Below are 23,787 nucleotides of genomic sequence, written 5' to 3' on the forward strand. Positions count from 1 at the left end.
CGCCTTTCCTGCGTGCATGTTTTTGTGGAAGTGTGTGTGTATGAGTGTGTCTGTGTGCATCTGTGTGTGGCTGTATATGAGCGTAAATGTGTGCACCTGTGTGCATCTGTGTGTCTGTGTGCATCTGTGTGCATGTGTGTGTGAATATGTCTGTGTGCATCTCTGTGTGGCTCTGTGTATTTGTGTGTGTGTGTGTGTGTGTGTGTGTGTGTGTGGACATTCGCACAGGGTTGAAGCAGCCCAAACCCAAGGGACAGGAAAGAGAGGGAAGGGTGGCCCGCTCACCTGTGCCTTCGGCGGGGCGGGAGGAGGCCTGCGCCCTCGGCTCTGCGTCCGCCGCTCGGGTGCCGCCCTCCGGCCGGAGACCAGAGCCCGGAGGCCGCCTGGCGGGCGGGGCGGGGCGGGGGGCGGAGCGCGGGGGTGGGCGGGGGGCGATGGGCGGGGCGGCCGGGGGGCGATGGGCGGGGCGGGCGGGGCGGGCGGGGCGGTGGCGGCGGCTCCGGGCATGCTCGGCCGCGGCGGCTGCGAGCGGGGCGGGTCGCGCTGGTCCCCGGCCGGCCGGAGCGGCGGCGGCGGCGGCGGCGGCGGCGGCGCGGGGCAGCATGAGGGAGCCGCTCGGTGAGTCCCGGCGTCCCTCGCCCCTCCTGACTCCCACCGCCCATCCGGTCTGCTCCCACGGCGCCTCGCCCCCAGCTTCCCGCGCTCGCCCCCCAACTTCTCCAGCCCGGACGCGGCTCGGGTCGGCGCCCTCCCCAGCGTGGGGGGATGTCCGCAGCCCGCCGCGCGGCCTCGGGCGGGGGGCGCCGCTCTGCTGGGAGCGCGAGTCCCCGCCCTCAGGTGCCCAGCCCCGGGCGCGCGCTGCCCGGCCGGCGCCGAGGGCCGCGGCTGGCGTCGGCGCGCGTGTCGCCCCTCGGCGCGGGGGGGACCCGGAGGGCGGGGGTCGCTGCCGGGTCCGGCGCCTTCGCGGGCGTGTCCACCCTTTGAGCTGACAGCCGCTGCGCGGGGTCCCCGAGGTCCCGGTTCCCACGGCCCCCCCGCGCCGCGCCGTCTCCGCCCGGCCGCGCGCGCCCGCCGCCGGGGGGTCAGGGCCGGGATTAGGGCGCAGATCGCCGCCAGTGCCCGCGGCGGCTCGGCCCCCGGCTGCGGGCGGTGAAGCGGAGGAGGGAAAGGGAAAGCGGGGGGGAGAAGGGCAGGGCCCCGCCCGAGAGCGCCGTGCGTCTGGCTGACCAGCCCCCTGTGCGGTCTGCAGCGCGCCCGCCCGCCGGGCCCGGGTCTCCGCGCGCGCCCTCCGCGCCCCGCACCCGCGGTCGCCAGCGGCTCGCCCCCGAGGGCCAGGGCTTTCCTGCACGCCCGACCTACGGCTCAGGGCGCCGCTCTCGCCCCCGAAACGGGCCAGAGCAGCCGAGCGCCTGGGATTCTCCTAGGGGTTTGGAAAAGCAGCTGTGATTTCACTACCGAAGGAAAAAATGGAAACGGGAACTTGACGCCCGCGCAACCTGGCCGCGCCCCAGCCCTCGCTCGTACGCGCTCTCCGGCGGCAGAAGGCTTCGGGGAGCTAGCTTAGGCGGGTTCCTACCCCCGCCCGTCCCCTGCCGCCCCTGGCCACCCCCTGCTGCGTCCCCCGCCCCGGCTCTAGACGCCTGGCCTGTCCTGGGGAGAGAGCGGAGCCGTGCGGACCACACAACTCGGAGGTCTTCCTTTCGTCTTTTCAGTTTCGCAAGTGTGTATCCCGGGGATCTGAGATGCGGGTTGGACGACGGGAGGGGATTCTTGGGAAGGGGAGTGGGACCGGGATTCAGGCGGCCAGAAACGCTTGGGCGAAAATCGCAGACTCAGTATTCTGAGTGGGCAAAACTTCAGGGAAACGTTGCCTTATGTCAGGTAGTTTTAGTATCTAAGATGAATGGATTAAGACCGTCCAGCAAGGCAGGCGAGTGTAAGTTTTTTCGGAAGTTCCACGCAGATTCTGTTTCGGGGAACTCGTGTTGGTTTTCGTGTGAAGTGGGGAGTTTGGTAAATTCGTTCGGTTTTCCGTAATGCTCTGTGGGTTTGGACTTTATATTTACCTTGATAGTAGGTGTCTAATTCTTGGCCACCAGCTGAACAAGCTTCCTGAAGGGCTCCAAGTGTTACCCAGGGCAGGCAGCGTGCAGCAAACGGTGTCCCTCCCGCTAGAGGGGTGAGCAAATATTTGTTGAACAGAGGCCTTCATCTGCTGGGCCTTCCTCCCTCCAAACTTCACCCGCTGTTGCAGAGATGGGAAGGTCAGGCCTTTGGCAGGCCCAGGAGATTTAGGGGGATTGGGTGGGTGGAGGAATCCTGTGCCAGAAAGGAAAAAAAAAAAAAGAATTTTTGTCTTTCCACCTCCTTGGAACATAACTTAAAATGCCCGAGTGTCCACATGCTCTGGAGGGTTTGACAGGCTAATCAGAGTTATCCAGTAACGCATCTGAGTAAGTCACAGATTCCAGAGACATTGGGCCGTAAAATGTTAGCTATAAAAGGTAACTGGCGACTGGAGGTACACAAGGAGAATAAATAAGGACCAATTTTTCAGTTAAAAAAAACAACAAACCTTTGAAAAGATCCTTGGAGTCTAATCTTTAAAATGTAGTTTAAAAATAAATCTTAGAAATGCTATGAGTAAAGAAAGCCCGGCAGTCCGCAGCCCCAGCAGGTTCTCAGTGTCCTTGCTGGAGAGCCCTCGAGTCTGGGAGGACACAGCAAACACGGGCCGGGCTGTTCGGAGTCCAGCGTTTCTCTGTTAATGAGCTTGGCCGGCCTTCTTGCTAATGAATCTAAAAGAGAGTTTAGAACGCAGAGCGTTGGATTGAAACAATTGTTCTGTTGTGGTTTTTATTTTGAGAAGCAAGGACTACGTCTCTGAAATCCTCTAGGCCGGTGGCTGAACCCATTACTGCAGTTTATTTGGTTTTTCAGCAGATGTTGTTGTTCACCTTTTGGATGGGAAGTGTTATCTCGGTCGTTGAAACCTTGCTATTGTGCTTTGTTTCGGGGGCGGGCTGACTTTAGGAATGCAGCATTCACTAAAGGGGCACTCACTTGCTAAAGCCAGCAGCCCAGAGGGGCTAGAACAGTCTCTAATACTTTGATATAGTCTTTAAACCTTACATGTTATTGAAAAATACAGGAACCGTCTGGATGCTAAAACCTCAATGATCTTGTTTTGAATTTGTGATATTTTGTTTAGTTTGGCTTATTACCTTAACTTTCTTTAACTAAATATATTTTCCAGAAACTTTCTAAAGGTAATATATAGATAGTTGGGAACAGCCTGGCCCAACCGACAGAGCCTTATTATCAGACCACTAAATGCCCTTGTAGTTTGCTGCTTTTTGGTTATCTCTCTAGAGCTTTCTCATTCAGCTTGTTTCTTCTGTATGTAAGTCTAAGAATTTAGATACTATTATAAAGAGACACCAAGGTACATATTTCAAAGAGGGAAAGAAAAGAGAGAGAGAGAAAGCAACTGTATGTATAGGAAGACTAATTGGAGAAATAGAAACCAGATGGTTATCTCTTGACACAGTGGGGTTTGGGGGAACTTTTACTTTTTACTTAAACGCTGAATTTTTCAGTGTTTATTTCTAGAATAACATTATATGACTTTAGTAATTAGAAAATAAATAATGTAAGAATTATATGAAATAATTTAAACTTTAACATTTTTAAATATTAAAATGTTGGCTCTTTTATTCAAAACAAAGCGAGTGTGTTATACGTTTAATAGACTAGGAATCTTTATATGTGGAGTTTGATGTCTATGATGATAGTGGAATTTAATTCTAACCTATTATAAGTTTTACAGTTGTTTTTGCAAATAGCCAACAATTCCAGAAGTTTAAAAAATCTTATCCAATTTCAGTCCTTTTCTTAATGACTGCTAATCTTTTGGAAATGTTAATGAGGTACTTAGGGTCTCTTACAAATGGGTGAGGTCTCCAAAGCAATAATTGTGTGACAGAATTTAGAGGTGAAAGAGAAGACAACGGGAGAGTGTGAGTGTGTGTGTGTGTGTGTGTGAATGTGTAGGTATGTGTGTTCATACAAGTTGTGGGTGAAGAGACAAAGAAGTTAGAAGGGATAATATTTATGAAAAAAATAAAGTCTGTAATATTTGGTACTTTATTTTCTTCTCTTTTTGAATCAATGCCTTAATACCAACCCAACCCAGCAAGATTAGTGTTCCAGGAACCTTTTGATCTCAGACCCAAGTTTTCCATCTCGTTGTTTTTTTTTTTTTTTTTTTTTTTTTGTCACCTTAAAGAAACTTAACTCCGTGATGGTTGCCCTACTAAAAACTATTACTTCCCAGATTCAATATGCTTTTTATGTCTTAGGAGGTTTTCACCACTTGAGGGCCCTGGCAGAGCTGGTCATCCCTCTGTGGTGTGGTGACGACAGTGTGTGAGAACTTACTGTCCCAGAACTTAAACTGTTGAGCTCTTTATTTAATTATTAAGACTGAAAAGGGAAATGGCAATTCTCTTGCTCATAATAAAATACATGGCTCTACCATCGAAAAAAACACCAAAAAAAAGCTGTAGAAAGCAATAAAAATCCATGCATCAGTTAGCAACATGCCTCAGTCTGGTTTGTTTTGTGTCTTGGCTATTCACCTCTTGTTTAAAGAAAGTACTTTGTTATATATTAATCATAACATTTGACCAAAAAATTGTCAGTTGAAGAAATATTTACAGTCAACTGCCAACAATTTGAGGGACTAATTGCATCTTAAGGCTGGAATGTCAGGGAATGCAACTGAGAAGGTTTTCTAGAAGAGTAACAATGTCTCATTGAGACCTTCAGAATGTTGCTTGTAATCTTACATCCAATTCTATCAGCAGAGCGTGATTTTGAGCCTACTATAATCAGGTTAAGTATATCTGTAGCAGATACGACGCAAATACCATATACCAGATCCTTTGAGCCTTACGTAATTTACTATTCATTTATTCTTTTCTTCTGTGTCTCTTTTATGCTCATTGAGTCTTCCAAATATGCAGTACGTTTTCAGTGGTACATTTTCCTAATCCTACCTATGTAGCTTTTTGTTTTTAAGGTTTTTTTTCCCCTGATGATGAAATAGTAATAAGTTAAAGTATAAGAAAGTGCCAATATTTGACCATTATTTTACCCGCAAAACTTCATATGGTTCGATCTAATACATTTCATGACAGAACATCATAAAATACAGTAAAGTATAAATAAGGACTTTTTTTAAAAACTCAGAATCCAATACCACTGTTGATATTTTGGTATGTTTCCTCTTCCCCATACTGTGTGTGTGTGTGTGTGTGTGTGTGGGTATGTATATAAATGAAATTGTATTATATGCACTGAATCTAGGCTTTTGTAAACTGTCTGTTTAACGTGGTACCAGGAGCATTTTCTCCTGTGCCATTATATATCTGAAAACATCATTTTATACACCTGTGTGCATATTATAGTCTACCACGTGGATGCACCAGAATTTTAACCATCCCTTAAATGAACATTTAGTTTAGCTTTTTTTTTTATTATCATAATTAAAACTTGGATAAGTATCCTTATATAAAACTTTGTGTGTATCTTGGATGGTTTCATTAGGATGGATCCCAAGAAGTGAGATTATTAGTCTATAGGGTTTCAGATTTTTAAAGATTTTATAACATTAATCACTTTCAAGAAAGGAAATAGCATTTACCTACAGATCCCTGCACACATTCATACACAAATACGAGAGCCCTTACAGCTCACTCACCGTGCCCTCACCAACAACAGCTATTGCTTTCTAGAAGCTTCAGTAATTTGAGAAGTGAATAGTGGCATTTGGGTTTAATTTGCATATCCTTGATCACAGGTGAGGGTGAACATTTGTTTCATATTTTTAATTGGGTATTTGTCTCTTTCTTAGTTTTCAGTGCTAGGCAAATGTTAAAAAGGCAGAAAAGTGCTGGTTGATTTCATGAGTTGATTAATATTTTGTTTCATTTCGCTGTCTAGCGGAGCCTGCTAACCGTCAATATGAAAAGACAGAACATTTTTATAAATGGGAAGGGAAGAGGCAGTGGAACCTGTTTAGGTAACATTCGTTTGCAAGGCTCGACCTCCCCAGGACTGAAGTCATGCCTCCCAGCCTAGGAGGTCCTCAGGCGAGGGTGTCGGCAGGGCTTGTGTGTCTTTGTGTTCTCAGAGCGCAGGGCCTGCACACCTGGTGCCAAGCAAGTAGCAGTCAGTGGGCATTGCTGTGCTCGGGGTCTTCTGGGAGGGAGGGTGCTGGATGGTGGACTCCCTGGCCTTACTTGCCTCCTCCTCCTCTCAGCGTGTGGCCGCTTAACTCTGCTCTCTGGGCTGGCCTCTGTATGGGCGCTACTTACGAGGCCAAGGTCAGAGGGTCTATCTTCCTGTGACCCAGTTAGCTTTGTGCTGTGTCAGAGCCACAAGCTGTATTCTCTTCACGGGAGCCAGCTGACTTAGGAATGCGTGCTGCTCAACACAGGGGAGAAGAGGCTAGAGAGAGGGGCGATTTCTAGAGCTAGAAGGACCCCGAAGAACCTCTAGTTCAGCCTTCTTAATTTACTTTCTTTGGGAGACGACTGAAACCCATAGGTTCTCTCCTTTTCTCCTATGCATCGTCTCAGGCTTCGTTCCACACAGCGGGTGTGTACCGAGCAGCGTGGAGGAATGGAAATTCGTCCCTACAGCGCGGGGGCGCACAACTCAAGGTCATGTTCAAATCTGATGGGTTGTTAGCAGTGCTTTCCTAACCTCATCGTCCCTTCAGCCTGAATATGAAGGATACAGCCGATATTTACAGAACTTAGAAGCCCACCACAGAGTAAGATGGCTTTAAGTGGTCTCATTCGGGTTCTTTGGAAAGGACAAAAACTCTGATGAAAAGCCATTCGAGAATGATTTGGGCACAAAGAAATTTTGCAGGAATAAGCTGGTTAAATTAAAATCGAATGACCTGTCACCGTCTCCAACCGAGAGTTATTTCCGATTTCTGTCTTTCTGCTAATGAAAGGACCATTACCTTAGTCACCAAGACCAAAATCCATTGTACTTCTTCCCTTGAAAGTTACCCTCATTAATTCCCTTTTTTCCTTACCCCTCTGCCACCACCCCTGCACGTTACAAAAGAGGGGACTTGTCCGCACGTCTGTCCTTGTTCTGACCGTGTTAGTCCTTCACTTTCCTGCCAGAGTCAGTGTAAAGCGCCTTTCCTTTATCTGCCCAAACCCTTCTGTGGTTTCACACTGTGTGCTCATTTAAGTCCAGATCCTATGATCGTTGCAGATAAGGGTGGTTATTTCTTTTTTTATTTTTATAAATTTATTTATTTATTTATATTTGGCTGCGTTGGCTGCATTGGGATGCGCGTGGGCTTTCTCTAGCTGCGGCGAGCACGGGCTACTCCTCCTTACGGTGCGCGGGCTTCTCATTGCGGTGGCTTCTCTTGTTGCGGAGCACGGGCTCTAGGCACGCAGGCTTCAGCTGTTGTGGCACGAGGCCTCAGTACTTGTGGTTCACAGGCTCTAGAGCTCAGGCCCAGTAGTTGTGGCTCACAGGCTCAGTAGTTGTGGCTCGTGGGTTCAGTAGTTGTGGCTCATGGGCTCTAGAGCGCAGGCTCAGCAGTTGTGGCACACGGGCTTAGTTGCTCCGCGGCATGTGGGATCTTCCCGGAACAGGGCTCGAACATGTGTCCCCTGCATTGGCAGGTGGATTCTTAACCTCTGCGCCACCAGGGAAGTCCCAAGCGTGGCTATTTCTATGTAGATAGTTTTTTTCTTTTAGAATTTAGTTTTTTCTGAAAGTTACAAGCTCCCCTCCCATTTCTTATACGTGCAGTTTGTCTGCTTTTCAGCTTCACGTGGCAGCTTTTATGAGAACTCCAGGTCCCCGACCAAGAGCCTGGAACCCAAAATAATTGAAGAGGTCTGCTGAAGGTCAGAGAGCATCGTGTGGTGTAGTTGTGAATGAATCGTGTTACTGAGTATTTGAGTGTTTGGAAGTCAGTGCTAGTATGGCCATCAAGACGTTGCCGTCAGCGAGGCATGAGCCCTCGTGTGTGTGCGTGTACATGCGTGTGTGTGTGGTGTGTGTGCTCAGTGTACAAGGGAAGTATCGCCTCGAAGAGCCATCCTAGTGCGAGAGAATACAGAAGAATTTTTTCCTTTTAAATAGTTTTTCATCTTCGTGCCACCATGCCTTCTCTCCTTTCTTGTTTATATTTATGCATTATTTGGTAAATTAGGAAACTTCTGTTGCTTATTAAGGAAGGAAATTTAGAGCCTAAAATAGTAGCACAGGCTTTGAAGCTAGACAGACCTTGGTTTGACCCTTGGATCTGTGCTTACAGGCTGTGTAACCTTGAACTCTCAGCCTCGGTTTTCTTGTCTATAAAATGGAGACATTCATATCCACAGCAGGACATTTACTGGGAGTAGAAAATAAAGTGTGCCAGGCAGCTAGCAGAGTAGCTGGCAAACTGCAGATGCTCCGGGGATGGATGATGTTATTATCTTTCATGTGCTGCTATTCTGAGCTTATAGCACAGGCTCTTTCTTCTGCTTTGTACCGAGAGAGTTAATTGCAGCGGTGGCAGGGGGATAAATTAACCACAAATTGGAAGATGCTCTTGGTGAGTTCGTTATGCATCTCCTGGAGAGTATTTGAGCATCTTACCACCTAGCCCAAGCATCCTCAAGGGGAAGAAAAGTAATAGAATATAAACCTAGTGATGTCATGAATCAATGAAAAAACCCAACCCGGGAGGGAAACTGAGCTTTTCAGCATCGTTATTCCTCTCCCTCCCACCCCACCCCTCTAAGCCACCTCAATCAGAGCCTGTGTGCCGTAAGCGTTTCTCTTTGGGCCTCATCTCATGAATTTAATCTAATCTAAACCAGTCCTGTCGAGGTGAACAAGAGAACTGTGGACTGAACCCAGTCTTCTCACCCAGCTCAGTGTTCCTTGTTTTTTATTTCCTTCACTGTTTCTTCGATTATGTTAGGAGTCTTGATGCTTATAAGTATGCATCTTAATAACAGAACAGAGGGGGGAAAAAGCAATAGTTTGCATTTAGTGTAACTATTTTTGGTGTGTTGTCGCACACTCAGCACGAAAGTTTTCTTCTGTAAAAAGAGACTTGCTATAAATCCAGTTTTCCTTCTTTCTATATACTGTCCTACAAAGTTTGCTTTAATCAAATGGCTTGTGTCGCTCAACTCAAGTTGTATAACCGGGTGAGAAGCTCTCTGAGCCGGGCGGCCAGGTTGGGCCCTGATTTCTCTTTGGTAACACTGAGCAACGCCACAAAGTCCAGTAGAAATTGCTATCCTGACATCCTAATAGCTACTAGAAGCCACACGCTTTTCTTTGGAATAAGTGGCCGATCCATCAATTTTACAGATTAGAAAACTGAGGCTTGGAAGGTAAGTCACTTGGTAAAGGCCATCCACCAAGCAGAAGCCAGGATGGAAAGCTAGGCCTTTCTGCCAAGAAAGCTCTCTGATCTGCTCCGTTTTCGCTCTGATCAGGTGGAAGTCTGCAGGCAGCTTCCACCTGAGATGAGAAGAAACAGCTGAACATATGCCCCCCAGAGTAGGAGACCCACCAGGATACATGGCCCTTTTACCAGGCCATCAGGTTTTTATTGCGGTGGTAGAGTTTTTAAACTGCTTTCTCAATTTTGTTTTTGAAATGATGGACTTAACTCTAGCAATTTATGGTGCAGAGAATAGTAGGAAAAGATGAAAAGAGCCATAGTGAACTCAAAAGAGACAAAATGCTGCTTCCTGGCTCTCTCAAACCAAAAAGAATAAAAGCGGCAGCATTGCAGGTCCAATTCATGCCGAGGGTTCCTTGGTGGCCCTCTTAGCCCCTGCTACACTGGGTTTTATCTGTCAACCAGTGATGCTGTGTTCCAAGGCCTCAGGTCTCAAGCCCCAGGTAGATCACAGGTAGAGGAAAGAAGCAGGAGACTGTACTTTACCTTAAGGAGATTTCTTTCTTTTCATCTTATGCTCTTAAGAATAGGAAAGTAGCTTCACTTAGTTGCTGTGACTTTTCTTGAAAGGAAATTTTTGATAGGATAGAAGAGGTGTATTTGCTGTTGAGAACAGAGCAAGGAACTTGTTAGACTAAGGAATTTCTCATAGCTTGATGGGATCATTGAACTTGACAAAATTTCAGAGGTCATCTGGTCCAGTATCCTGACCAGCGCAAGATTGATTTCTACATCAGTGCTTTCCAAACTGTAGGTTGTGACCGATTAGTGTGGCACTGAATTTAGTGGGTAGTGACCAGCATTTTTCAAAAGTGAAAATAGAATAGAAAATATTACGGCACCCGTCAGGATGTGAGGGTAAATACTTTTCCTTTCAAGTTTTGACTAATGTGTGTACACACACCTTCAGTGGATTGCTGTAAAAACAACAGAGTTTACAAATCCGTTGCCTTGACCGCCATTGAAGACTCTCGCAGCCACGAATTCCCCACTTTTAGAGGCAGCCAGGCCCTGATGGGCTGTCCTGTTAACACGTGTGTCCTTATCTTAAATGTCTCCTCTGCATTAATGGTATTCAGATAATCATAGAATGAAAAAGATACTGAAAGTGGGCTCCTTTTTCTCTGTCCTTGTGTCCTGGGATTCCTTCCCTGAGAGTGTGTCTGGGTACCTGCGCTGACTGGACCGCTCTTTATTAGATATTCCACTATGAGTATTTGATACAAGGTGACAAAGTAGCAAAGTAAAACATTTCTTACATGGACTGGCTAGAAAATCATACTAACAGGGTGATCTCACAGCGCAGCTGTACCCTGAGGGATTTGTTTGGCTTAGAAGCGATCTTCCAGAGGCCTTCCTGACCCCTGGAGACCCTGGGTGAGGGTCCCGTCTCTCCTCCTGTCCTTGCCCCCGTCGCAGCGCTGTGACACTGCGGGGAGGGGCAAGATCCCATCGGTGTGCATGCGTGTGCCATGCTTCAGCCACCTGCCTTCCCGCTGTCGCTCCAGCAAGCCAGTGAGCTGCTTCTCAAGAGCAAAGAACGTGTCTCGTTCATTACTATAGTTTCAGTGTCCAGCGCATCCTAGGCCCTCAGGAATTGTGTGTCCACGTTTGGGACTCTGTAAAATAACATTTGCTGTTGTCAGTGACTCGGATGGCGATGGAAGTGTCCCTTCCTGGAAGACAGCTGTCTGGGTGATAGAAAGCGGGAGTGGCTTTGGAAATCAAGAGTCACATCCCAAGTGATACGAAGGGAATCAGGAAACGGTCTAGTGGTCACAATGAATAACAAAGGTGAAAGCATTTCATAGGGCAGGTAACCCTTCAGAGACAAAGGAGCCATCGCTGCATGATAAACGCAGTCTCACATTTGTGTGCGATTTACGCTTTTCCCTGTACTTATTTGGCCCTTAGAACGGTCTGGTGAGCCAAGAAGAGAGTGGCCTTGCCATTTTGCAGATCGGGAAACTGAGGTTTGGTGTGGTTAATGACTTGCCCCCGGGATCATGGCTGGGGCTGGGTGGTGCCCTTGAACAACACAGGTTTGACCTTCGCGGGGCCGCAGATACACAGATTCTTTTCAGTAAGCGCCTCCTTACAGGGTGTGAGCCTGCACACCCAGGCTCGGTTGAATCCACAGATGGGGAACCGAGGATACAGAGGGACCCTGTGTACAGAGGCCTGACTGTACAGTTACCCACAGATTTTTGATGACCCGGGCGTCGGTGCCCCAAGGGTCAGCTGTACACACACCTCTCCAAGTTGTAAACCCTCATGTTATAATAACTTGCATTTATGTCCAGCTTTGCTGTGTGCTTGTCTGAATAGCAGCCCTTTGGGCTGGTGGGCGAGGGTGTCCTCGGGTACCATCCGTTTAGAAGGCCGCTGTCTCAGGGCTGGGCAGAAAGTTTGAAAGGGCCCCTCTCCTCCTCAGCACCTTGGCGTCCCCTCCTGGTGGCCGGGGGGATCGATGCGTTAGGAACGGGCCAGTCCTTCTGCAGTAGGTAAGGATGCTACGGGAAGGACACTGAATCCGAGAGGGGTTGGAACTGCCGTCTGGCTATTGAGAACTCTGTCTGAGGGGAGGGGTGATGTTTGGCCTGGGGTGGAAAGGAGGTAGAAGACCAGGCTCTGAGTTGGGGTCGAGAAGTGGCGAGTGTCAGCCAGAGGGAGAGGGGTCCTCTGGGGATTGGGTGGGTGCTGGGCACCCCACCTGGGCGGCGGGGCCTGTGGGTCACCCCCTCCCATGGGGCCCCACGGCCTGCGTACTGAAGCTGCTGTGCTTCACCCTCCTGCTCCCCCAAGCTGCTGGCCTCTGAGGCCAAGCAGGTTAGGAGTCCCCCCAGATCAATACACTTCTGACCTCAAACCTCTAAGGTCAAGTACGGCTTGTTTGAGTTTGGACCTTTTTTGAAAGGTATTCACGGCCTGGCCTGATCTGGCGTGCCACTTAAGGGTTTGCTAACTGTACTTACACACAGACAGAGCCAGGATGGACCGGCTCACCTAATCCCGGGAGGACAGTGACCCACGGACATTTTCCCTGAGGGTCGTTGCTTCTTGCCACTCTCACAGTGGATTCTGCGGTGGACGCCGGCCTGCTCCTCTGCGTACTGGGTGGCCAGTTGGGGTGCAGCGCACTTTGCTTTGCTTTTAAAGAGCCTGACGTAGTAACGGAGAGAGAAACTGAGTGTCCTTGGACCTAAACTCTAACTTTAGCCGTGGTGCCGACTGGCTGTGTGACCTTGAGCCAGTGAGTCTGGGGACCCTAGTCTAGGCTACCAGGATGCTGTTGCCGTGTCATTTCTTTACTCCTGGTATGACTGTACCCCAAATGTATTTTAAATGCCCGTTCCCCATCTCAGACACATGCATGTGCAGTTTATGGAGTGAACTCCTAATCATTCTTCAAAACCTAGCTCAAATGTCCCTTTCTCCCACTGTGCATTCATTCAACAGTGATTTATTGAGAGCATACTATGTGCTAGATGCCAGGGGCCTAGCACTGAACAAAACAGACCTTGCCTCCGCGTTCCCACGGCCCTGGGTTTGTGAGGGGATCCCTTTCCTCTGCAGTCCCAGCCCAGGGCCCGGCTCAGTGGAATCGGAACAAATGCTCGCCTCTCTGGTCCTTCCATTTCTCTGGCCATGTTGTGCAAGCCCCCTAGAAGACATACAGCAGGAGGGTCAGGAGTGGCAGCGTTGCTGTGGAGATGGTTCTGCTAGTAGTATAGTCACAGCAGGAGCTTGTGGATGTTCCATGACCTGGAGGTACCTGATGGAGAATCACAGACTTCCACAGTCTGGTCCCCCCACCCTCTCCGTGCTGACAGTGGAGACTTCGCTGCTGCCGGGCCTAGTGTGTGATGAGGCTGAGGACACGCACAGCGGATCCTGTGATGGGCCCCGGTGAGCGGTCCCGGCAGCAGGAAGCACGTGTGCCCCCCTGCGCCCCCCTTTCACCTGCACGCGGGCGGCAGGCATTTCCTGGCCATTGTTTGCAGGGGCTGCCACGGTGCTCGTTGCTATTTCCGTCCACCAGCCAAGCGGGGCTGGAGCTGGCCGGGCTCTTCCGTGCCCGCTTCTGTGTGCTGCGCTCCCAGGCCAGCATCACAGCCCAAGGAGAGGCAGCGGCAGGTCTCACCAAACCTCCTTCCACCCTATTAGCGATGGGAAGACGCAGGAAAGAAGATCCTCTGGTGTAAAAGTAAACATGGCAGTGCCGCGTCTGTGCACACGTGTGCTTTCACGTAGGGCTCTGTCCATTTTCATTCTTCTTGGCCGGTACCGTTGTCTTAGGACAGTTTGTTTGGGGAAGTTGCTACTGTTAAACTAAGGTGCCCTGGCAGGATTCGGACGTGGGCACCCTGGGCTCAGAGGTGCAAACCGTCTCCCCAAGATGTGTTGCGGAGAGATTTGATTCTTACAGGTTTCGTGTGGGAAGAAACTTGGGATCGTGTAGCGCGTTGGGTGTGTAGGCTTGGGCAGTGTTTCTCATTAAGGACTGAAGATCTATTTTCAGCGGCTAGTTACCCACCCAGATTGCTTCTGCTGAAGTGCATCATGGCCCCGGGTTGATTACAGATCTCGCTCTGCCCTCTTGGAGCAAAAGGTGTGTCTCCAAGATGAAAGCAGGGAGGTACAGTAAGATTAAGCTGGGAATGTCTCTTTTTAGCAGCATGGAGTAGTAACTGCAGCTTCCGAGTCTCTCGTTATTTTGTCCTCTCTCCGGGTGTGTGTTGTCCTCAGATGTCTGGGGTGTGGGCGCTGGGGACACTGTCACATTTCATGGCTTAAATCGCTAGTCCGGACTCTCCCGCGAGGGGCGGCCATCCGAGGGCGGGGTCCCCAGGGTCGGCCCCCCACCCTGGCTCAGTGGAATCAAAGAACAGATGCCGCCTCTCTGGTCCACGAGGGGCCAAGTCACCCAAGCCCGGGCTAGGATGAGCTGGAGGAGCCCCCTCTTCCCTTCCTCTGCTGGCACCGTGCCCAGGGTCCGGACTGGTCGGGGTCGAGGGCGGGCGAGGCGCTGGGCCCCAGCGGGAGTCGGTGACGGCTCACAGACACTCTCCTTCCTTGTCCCACAGTGTGGGTCCTGCCACCACGACGGCCCAGGCGGCGGGGCTTGGACGCGGCCCGAGCGCTATGTACAGCGTAGAAGACCTCCTGATCTCCCACGGCTACAAGCTGTCCAGAGAGCTGCCGGCACCGCGCAAGGATGACGGCGTGGGGCGCCAGCCCGTGAGGCCCCGGGCGCCGGCGGGCCCCAGCCTGCTGAACGGCTGTGACGATGGCCCTGCCGCCTCCCCACGCGGCCAGGCCTCGCTGGGGACCGGCCGCCTGAGCGAGTCCGAAAGCCGCGGGCCTCGGAGCCTCGGGGAGCCCCCGAGCGCTGCTGCCGCTGCGCGGATTTCCGAGGCTGGGTAAGCTCCAGCTCAAGCCACCGTTCCCTGTGCCCCGGGGGTCTGGCAGTGGGGGTGTGAGTACGTCCCTGGCCGCCTCCGGCGTGGCTGGGGGGCCTGGGAGGGGGAGGAGCAGAGCGGCGCAAGGCGGCGTGCGCGGGGACGCAGGGCTGGTGCAGCAGGCGTTTAGCACGGAGCGGCGAGGAACCGAGTTCTGCCCCGCCCGGGTTCTGCCCCGCGGCGCGGCGTCTGAATCCTCAGCCGCCTCTTGGTTCCCTTATAATCTCTTCGTATCTCCCCAGCCAGGAATCGCTTAAAAACCCTGGAGAAGCCCGTTTATGTCAGGCACACATTCCTAACACATTCTGCTTTCTCATCAACATGTTTCGATATCTTGTACATTACACAGTTGGAAGACGGATGCGCCTCCCCCACGCGTGCCGAAGCAAACCTTTCTTCTCGCGTATTCGTGTAATTCTACTGGCCTCCACCCCATCTTTTCCTTACATACGCACACGCACGCGTCACACACGGGCCCCAGTGTGGAGATCGCGTCTGAATACAGCTGCGTCTGTGGGTGTTTTCTTAATAACCAAACAGAGGGTGGACCGGGGAGGGTTGGTGGAGGAGGGGGGAGGTAAATTAGAGGGAATTTCGGCGGCTTTGCCCCAGAGCCTGCGCTGGAGAGGACTCCGCAGCCCTCACCCGGCAGTTTCAACCTAGGGGAACGCTTTGCCATCACTTCCTAAAGCTGTGTTTGCCTTTAGTGCTGCCTGGGGACCAGGCTCAGGCCGGGGGAGGGGCCCTGCCTACAAAGAGCGCGAGGCTGGGTACAGCCCGCAAAACGGGCCACCCAAACAGGTGGGAGCAGAGGGCCTCTGTTTAAGGGAAACAAACAGACATGCAAACAGAAAGGGCAGTGAGTCAAGTCCAAAGGGAATGAACTCGCTTCCACCGTGACAGGTCGCCTTTCACAGGGAGGATCTTCCTTGTTGGTCGACAGCCTTCAGGGGAGGGATTTTGCTCTTACAGGTCGGAGCGTTCAGCACCTTGGTCACTGAGTAGAAGCAAAGGGGAGGGCCCCTCTTCACACCCAGTGGAGTAGAAGCAGGTTTGTGTTGCCAAGTCAGAGCTGCCTCTCTGTGGAGGGCGAGTGTTGTCACTGATGGGGCGGGTTCAGGAGGGAACCCAGGATGGAGAAGGGCTTGAAGCTGCTTTTATTTAACCTTGCCCTTCAAAACCTGCCCTTATGTCCACTACTGCCTTTGCAGCCATATTCCCTGAAAAGCACACCCACTGTGGGTTTTGGAGGAGGGTGATTGTGGGTATGTTGTCCGAGAGCCAGGACAGCCTTAGCTGCTGCCGCATGAACGCGTGCTGGGTTTTACCCCGCCTCCTGTGCTTCAGGTTCTGTGCTGAGTACACCTGCACCTTCCGCCCTGGATTTCAGGGCACCGAGGCTGTGCCTTGCTCCTCCTCCTGCATTTCCTACAGAGCTTGCTATGTGCTGGGCACACTGTGTGTCCAGTATAAGCCCAGGGATTCAGTTCATCCATCCAGCCTTGTAACAGTTGTTGAGAAACAGAAGGTTTAGTTTCTAACGAGGTAAAGACAATGATGGCCTTGGAATCCCTGCACACGTGCCACGAGTGGGGTCCATCCCAGTCCAAAGGGTTGAATCAGAGATCAGAGTTGGGTCCCGCTTGGGAAGCAGTAGAATCCCTATGAGGATTCCACGTGGGCAGTGAGGCTCCCAGCCCCGTTCACAGCTCGCTCGGAATTCCCTAGCCCTGTGTGATCGCAGGGGCCTGGGAGTCTCAAGGCCCTCCATCCCAGCCTCCCTCAGACCTGTAGGCGCCTTTCTTTCTGTCATAAGTGAAGGGCTCAGCTGGGTTGAGAGCAGCGCTGGGACGTCTTTGCCTGTCGACAGAGTTCTGAGAGATCTGGCCGCTCTCCCCCAGTTCTGAGGCTGGCCGGTTAACTTGGGAGGTGTCGAGGCGCTTTTGGATTGAAGGTTGCCTTGTAGGGTAGAAAGAGAAAATGCACTCATGTTTGCAAAGATCCATGCCAGCGCCCAGCGCCTCAGAGACCCGCTGCCCAGCTTCCTGGCTGGAAGTGAAAAGACGTTTTCTTTCTTTAGTGGCCGGTAGAGAACTGGAAAGAGGAGGCAAGCGGAAAGGTAGGCGGGAGGGGATGATGTTTCCCTTTCAGGAGAAGCATGCCTTGAGAGGAAATAAATAGGTGCTAATAGTTAAAGCTTAAAAATGTAAAGAAAAAGGAAACTGCCAAATTCTTTGGCTCATGGGAATTCTGAATCTGGATGCATCAGTGGTGCTCAGCCAGATCCCAGCCTTTAGTCACTTGGCGAGGCAGCTGTGGTCCTGCACCTGGCCTGGTCCCCACCGTGACCCTGCCGGGCTGGTCTCCGGGTCTGGGGGGCCGCTGGGGCCCAGGATGCGCTGCCCAACTCCAAGCCATCGGGGTGACTGGGGAGCATCACAGGGGCCCCTCATCCTGCAGTTCCTCGGTGGGGTGAGGTCTGCCCTAGAGAGTGCCCACACCACAGGCCCGTCCTCAGCACCCCTGGACCGCCTGGGGACGGGGGGCTCAGAGCAGTTTGGAAGGCCACAGGGGCCGAAAGGAGACTGGTTTGTTTAATTCTGGTGGAATGGCAGAGAGGTAGGCATGTTAGCAATGTCGTTATTTTATAGCCAAGAGCCTGAAGCTCAGAGAACGTCAGTGACTCTGCAAGGGCCACTCACTCGATGCTACCGTGGAGGGAAGCCCGGCTCGGGCCACAGCAGCACCGGGCCTGGCCACACTGTGCCTGGCGGGGCCCGTCGCCTGTGCTGGGCCATCCTCACCTCCTCCCCTGCCCTCCCTGCCCGTGGGCGGGGGTACCAGCTCCCACGCGCCGCTGCGCCCCTTCCTGTCTGGGGAGCCGCGCAGGGACGGCATCTGTGCTCGCAGGTCAGAGCCAGGTAATGGTGGCGCCCTGCGCACACGGGACGGGGCCACGTAGGTGGGGAGCGGAGTCGCCCGTCATCTGGGCGTGGCTGGAACATCAGGATTCCGGGGTGAGAATTAAGAATGATGGGATTGATAACTCACATCACCTTAGAGTTTCTCATGTATGAGCTGGTTATATACAGCAAAATGTTGAAAAAGAGGCGGGGAGGAACACAGAACAGATTTGGAGCCTGCACTAGGTTCCCAAATGCAGGATCCACGCTTCCTAAGTGGGCGGAGAGGCTGTGCTCTGAGCTGTCACTGTTGTTAGCTCGAGCGATACGGAGCTCCCGGGATGGCAGGAGGGGTGCAGGACCGGCTGAACCTGCTGAGAAGCCCTTTGGCTCAAGTGGCGAGACCATTCTCCTTCGGCACAGTTTATCCAGAATGACAGAGTCACTGCTTTCCAAAGCCGCGCCCCACGTGTTGCCCAGGGCTGGCGACGCGATAAGCATGTAAAGCGCAAACCCTGGCTGTGCGGCCCCGTCACCTGCGCCGTCGACCCCAGCTCTGAGGTCGTGGTCTTGGTGGCTTCGTTTGTGCCGACCTTGGGGGACGAGCGGGGAGGGGCGGGGGGAGGAGGTGACAATCACAGGCTCAGCAGAACCCCCAGGGGGCCGCCTGGTCCCTGGCGGGAAAGCGTCCGTCCTTGTGGGTTCTCCGGGTGCGGGGAACCAGAGGCACCTGCGTGAGGGGAGAGGTGTGAGGATACCACGGGGTCTTGGCCCGCAGGACACGAAGACGAGCGGCCTCACCCGATGTGGGATGAGCAAGCTGGGCCCAGGACGGGCCACTAGCCCAGGTCTCTCCAGGCTGTGGCTCGTCCCTGCGGGACCCTCTCCGCCCGAGGTGTCGCCTGTCACTGCGTCTCCCTGCACTGCAGCTCCTCCGCGGACGCCACCAGCAGGTCCCATTTCCCGCTGACTTGGGCTCCCCGGGACTTCAGTCCCACATGGAGGCAGAGGTTTGGCTCCAGAGGCCCTGCCGACTTCCGCCCTTGGGTCTTAGTTTAAATTTCCGAGAGAAAGTATGTGTAGTTTGGGGCAGCCAGAGATGTTTTGGGCTTGGTGAGCGTGCCGGCCCTGTCCTGATCGGCGGTCAGCGCGGCTGGACGGTGGTGGGTGTCCGAGCCTCACCCGCTCTGGGCGGAGGGCTTCGGATAAGGGCGCTTCCCAGGCCAGGGTGGGCGTGGGGCTGACCGTGCACCCCACGCATATTTTCTTTCCTCTTCCCAGACCGTTGATTTAGGAACCCTAAAGCCCTGGCACGTCCCCCCTTGAGTCATTCACTCCGCAGAGAGGTCACCTGGGTGCTAAACCACTCCTAAATGGTCTCAGGGATCGGACTGGGGTGATGAAACTGGCTGTGTGAGAGTCACCCACGTGGTACAGAAGAAAACTCACGGGTCATGTCAAATGTCACTACAGTATTCCTGGGTTCATAGCAGGAAAACCGAGGATGTCTGTAAAACTGCAGACAGCTTTCTAGATGTCAGATGATTTAATGCTAGGTTTTTGTTGTGTCCTAATCTTGGCTGTATAACCAACAACAGATACTAACTCTGTGCATCTTCTCTGTGGCCTCTCTGGCCTCCCCATGGCAACATGAAAATGATGCTTCTGAAAGCTGGTATATACATCTGTGCTCAAAGCTTATAATGAGTAGACTTTCAGTTCTTCAGTTTGTACCAAGTTTAACTATTTCTGCACATACTGCCTTGTTTCAGGGTGTGCTTGCCAAAGCACACACACACACACACACACACACACACACACACACACACAAAGATAAAGGGGAAACAGAGGAAACACGCAAAGGAGAAAAGCTAGCTGTTATCTATATGTGGAGGAAACTGCATGCTTAAATGCAAGTAGCCATCACTGAATAATACTCAGCTACCATTAAACTTGTGAAACACTGTTATCAGGCATTCCCTGTTTCCTTACTGTGTTTCCTTTGAAATGTTATAATCAGAGGAAGCTGTAAAATAACGTAACATAGCAGAGGTCTGAATCTGAAAGTTGTACCACAATAAGCTCTCTTCTGCTCAGCCCCAGAAATCCTGAGAATAGCTTGTAATTATGTCCTGTCGTCAGCGCAGTCATAGCTAATTAGAGACTCAGCAGTCTGAGAGGATCTCTGATGTGGGGTGAGGGGCCTCGTCTGGGGAGCCTTACATCTGATCAGTGAACATCGTTCTAGGTGGTGCTACTGGGTATGGTAAACAGTTCCTTTTCAGAGGCTTTTTAAGCTTCTCTCCAATCATATCCTGCTTATAATGGTTTTCCAAAAAAGGAATGCCTCGAGTTTAACATCTGTTTCCATGTATCTCTTTCTCTGTACAGAATTATACTTCCACAAACATCATTTGTCTTGTAGCTGCTGCTTCATCTCCTAAGTGTTAGGCCTTGTTAGTTTGACCTCTTCACAGAGCAAGTATGGATTGTGGGAGCTGGAGTGCTCATCAACGCACGTGAAGATTCAGACCTCCGATTTCCCTGTTGTCTTGTTGTAAACCCTTCTTCTGAGGCACTTTGTTCTTGTTCATCAGCAGTGTAAGCTTCCAGAAGCCCGGACACTGGTCCTCTCCCTGCACGTGCTCCCATGTTGCTCTACCATCACCGTGTTTTCCCAAGAAGAATCAGGTTGGACCCTTTGAACATGAGACTTCAGGGAGAACAGTGGTGAGGAGGTGCTTCTAGAATTAGGGGGAAGACATCAGCAGCACAGCCAACAGCTCCATTTGTCTTGGCAGCCACATTATCACCAAGAGGAGACTTGTTGGTGATGAGTTCCTTCTTTAGCTAGAGAACTGGGTTAGTTAGCAGGTGAGGAAACACCCATATATATCCATAAGGATATGTCCTTATTACGAGAACATGGGAAAATTCTGGAATAATCTGCCTTACCTAGTGGATTCATGAGAGAGAAAATGGGTCCCAGCTTGCTCTTCATGCTTTGTTTGAATAGACTAGATAGTGGTTGGCTGGACATCATTGTTATGGACCCTCCCGTAGAGCCTGGCCGGAGGGTCAGGGTCTTCTTACGGCAGTCAGTGCATCCTGACTCCCTGCTGCTGTGCAGGCCCATTGATTACAGCTTAGGAGAGGACAGTACGGGTCTAAAATAACCCCACTCAAAGACAGACACTCACTTGTTTCTTTCCTGCCTGCCCCTCACCCCCTCCGTGTACCATGTGAGGCGAAGACTTTCGAAATGGATCCACTCTGTTGAGAATTTCTTTTAACGGGGTTCATGATAGTACTAATAGCTAAAAACAGGGGTTTCGTATGTTAGACACTCTGCCAAATAGTTGAACTGTATTATCTCATTAAAAGGAAGGCGTTCGGACCATCCACTGGACAGGGGCGAGGAGTCAGAGGCCAGAGGAGGTGAGGCGTGTTGCCGAGGGTACATGGTCAGGAAGCCCTGCTGCAGGCGTCTGGACCCCCCGCCGCCCAGCACCCCAGGAGACGCCCACACACTCCGGGCAGCGTCCCCACCCCGCTCCCTGGTGGCGCCGCCGAGGGGCCCCTCAGTCCCAGGCAGCTGCCACGCGCCTCGGCAGCTCCATCGCCGGGGAGCCGCCCTCCTTGGGGGTCCGCCGCAGGTTCCCCGGCAACCTGACTGCAGGCCCTGTCTTCTCATCCCACTCCTCCCCACTTCAGCCCTTTCTTCCTGAAGCTGGGAAATCCATCAGAAGGGGCCAGGTCACCCAGAGTAAGTGCAGGGCAGCTGCCCAGCCACTGGGGGGAGGGTCCCACATCTGGGAGGGAGGGAACAGCGTCTGCCCCACGTGTATCCCCGAGAACTGCAGCTCCAGGCGCTGGTTTGTAAAACGCAAGCAACGACCCTAAACGCCCTTCCCCGGAGCAGGGCCTCTTGGGCGGGGCCTCTGACTTAGGTCACTTGGATAAAAGGTCTTCACCAGACCTCGCAGAATCAAAAATCTCTTGAAGTCCTACCCCAAAGATGATGCAGAAAACTGCCGGCCGCCACGAGAGCAAGTTGTGTCCACTGCTGGTAACGCGGTCTGATAGCCAGCCCCACAGCACAGCTTCCCCTGCCCAGGGACGCTGCCCATCCTGAGCTCATCTCTGTGGACCCTGGACCCGGGCTGAGGTGTTCAAACCCCCGGGTGGAGGACCAGACTCAGGGCCTTCCGTCCCCTGCGTCAGCAGATGTGCTTCCCGGGTGGATCTGCTTAGTTACCTGTCCGTGTGGATACCTAGAGTGCTTTGGACTGTCTTCCTGCCCCGCCCCTCCCCCATATGCTAAAGTTAGCATCATTCATCAGTCCTGTCGTTTATCATGCTTCCTCTTCCAGACCCACTGTTAAGTGTGTGTATTTTAAAAAAAATAACCAAACAATAACCTCCTGGAATAGTCTCCCTGGTGGTCCTTTATTTCAGCTGAATCTATAGTATTTATCATTTGCACTCACTTATCGCGACACTGTGAAAAGCAGGCGTAACAGTACAGTAGCGTCTGACCGGACAGTTGTGAGTCTCTTAGTTACCTCTGTGCCAGTGCAACCTGCAGTTCTTGTTCAGCTTGAGCTTGGCTGAATAGCGATCTTTGTCCATTATGCTCCCAGAGCAGCTTTGTCTTTTCTGACTGATCTTAATTTGTGCTAACCTCTAAACCTTAGTCGTGATCTCTTCCTGACCTTATAGCTCCCCTTTCCAAAATTAGCTTATCTGTTACCCTGAGTCAGAGGGTTAGTCACACAGTGTAGTATACTGAATATACCACGGCACACTGGAAAGTAAAATTGCAGGCTTCCAGGCCCAGAGAGGATTGGGAGGAAATTCTGTAGCACTAGATAGCTGACCGCATCCCAGAAACATGCCAGACACCCAACACTGGGCTGATGACGCTGAGTCACTCTGAAGAGATGCCCCAGTGCCCCTGCCAACCTAGAAGGAAAGCGCTTCTCCTTCACGGGGTGGGAGGTCCTTTAAGCGACATGTACTAACCTTATGCTCAGACTGTGCTCCTGGGTAAGACTGACCCGCCCATCTGGAAGAGGGCGTGGCTTCTGAAGGAAGTGCCACCAGGGTTTCGAGGTCATGGGGCGGCACCAGCATCTGCTAGGGTGGTGGCCCTGCCAACGGGAAGAAGTCACTGGACTGGGGACCACTTCGGTGGGGCCTCCCGCCCTCCACCCCGACCTCCACAGAGAAGACGAGACTTTGGGGGCTGCCCTTGGGGGACCAGATGCAGGATTTTGTGGGGAAGGGAGGAGGGCATCTCCCCCCGGCCGCGGGGTATCGGGCACAGAGCTAGGCTGGATCGAGCCCAGGCGATCACAGGTTGTAGCTCTGAGGACCGTGGAGGGGATAATCCTGCAGTGGGTGCAGCCATGGTTAAAAATCATGGCCCATGCTGCCCTTCTAAGTAGGCTTTCCTTTTTAAAAGGATGGTGGGATTTCCTGTTGCGGTTGTGAACAGACAGAAAGGTCTCCTCACTTTTTTCATCATCAGCCTTTAAATATCTTCAGCAAATAGACCTGCCTCTTTTCCTGTAGACATGTTGTTATTCACATGTTCATGTTTCAGAGATTTTCCAAACACTGCATATCAGTGGTTCTGTCGTCATCGTGTCTCTTTTCTGATACTCAGGGAGCTGCTCGCAGGTGTGGCTTCTGTCTCCTCTCTGACCTGTTCTCCCAGGGATTCTGTACAAAGACCCTGCTTGTCTCACTGACCTTGTCGACACCGTTTATTTGGGCTCTCACACGCCACTTGGCTTTCCTTATCTTTTTCCCACCCTGTATTAAGGCGTTCAGCATGTTTTTTGTGAAATGTCCCATTGTTAACGTTTTGTAAATGTAAATTATTAGTCTCATTTTTTAAAAA

At 51.8% G+C, this 23,787-nt stretch overlaps 1 protein-coding gene across 3 annotated transcripts in view; it reads left to right on the plus strand.

The window, feature by feature from the left end:
- Positions 1–532: 532 nt before the first annotated feature.
- The window catches only part of JCAD (junctional cadherin 5 associated), a 38,135-nt gene continuing 14,880 nt past the window's right edge, over positions 533–23,787 (plus strand). Inside the window, exons 1-2 of one of the 3 annotated variants that reach the window (XM_061177644.1) lie at positions 533–618; positions 14,602–14,937. In XM_061177644.1, coding sequence (XP_061033627.1) covers positions 14,660–14,937 — 278 coding nt within the window. In that variant the 5' untranslated portion in view covers positions 533–618; positions 14,602–14,659. Of the gene's footprint in view, positions 619–1,245; positions 1,721–14,601; positions 14,938–23,787 lie in introns of those variants that run through there. The other 2 variants (XM_061177663.1, XM_061177653.1) reach the window with 2 other exon arrangements.

The sequence above is a fragment of the Eubalaena glacialis genome, chromosome 2 (genome assembly GCF_028564815.1).
Source record: "Eubalaena glacialis isolate mEubGla1 chromosome 2, mEubGla1.1.hap2.+ XY, whole genome shotgun sequence".
In the NCBI taxonomy this organism is placed as follows: domain Eukaryota; kingdom Metazoa; phylum Chordata; class Mammalia; order Artiodactyla; family Balaenidae; genus Eubalaena; species Eubalaena glacialis.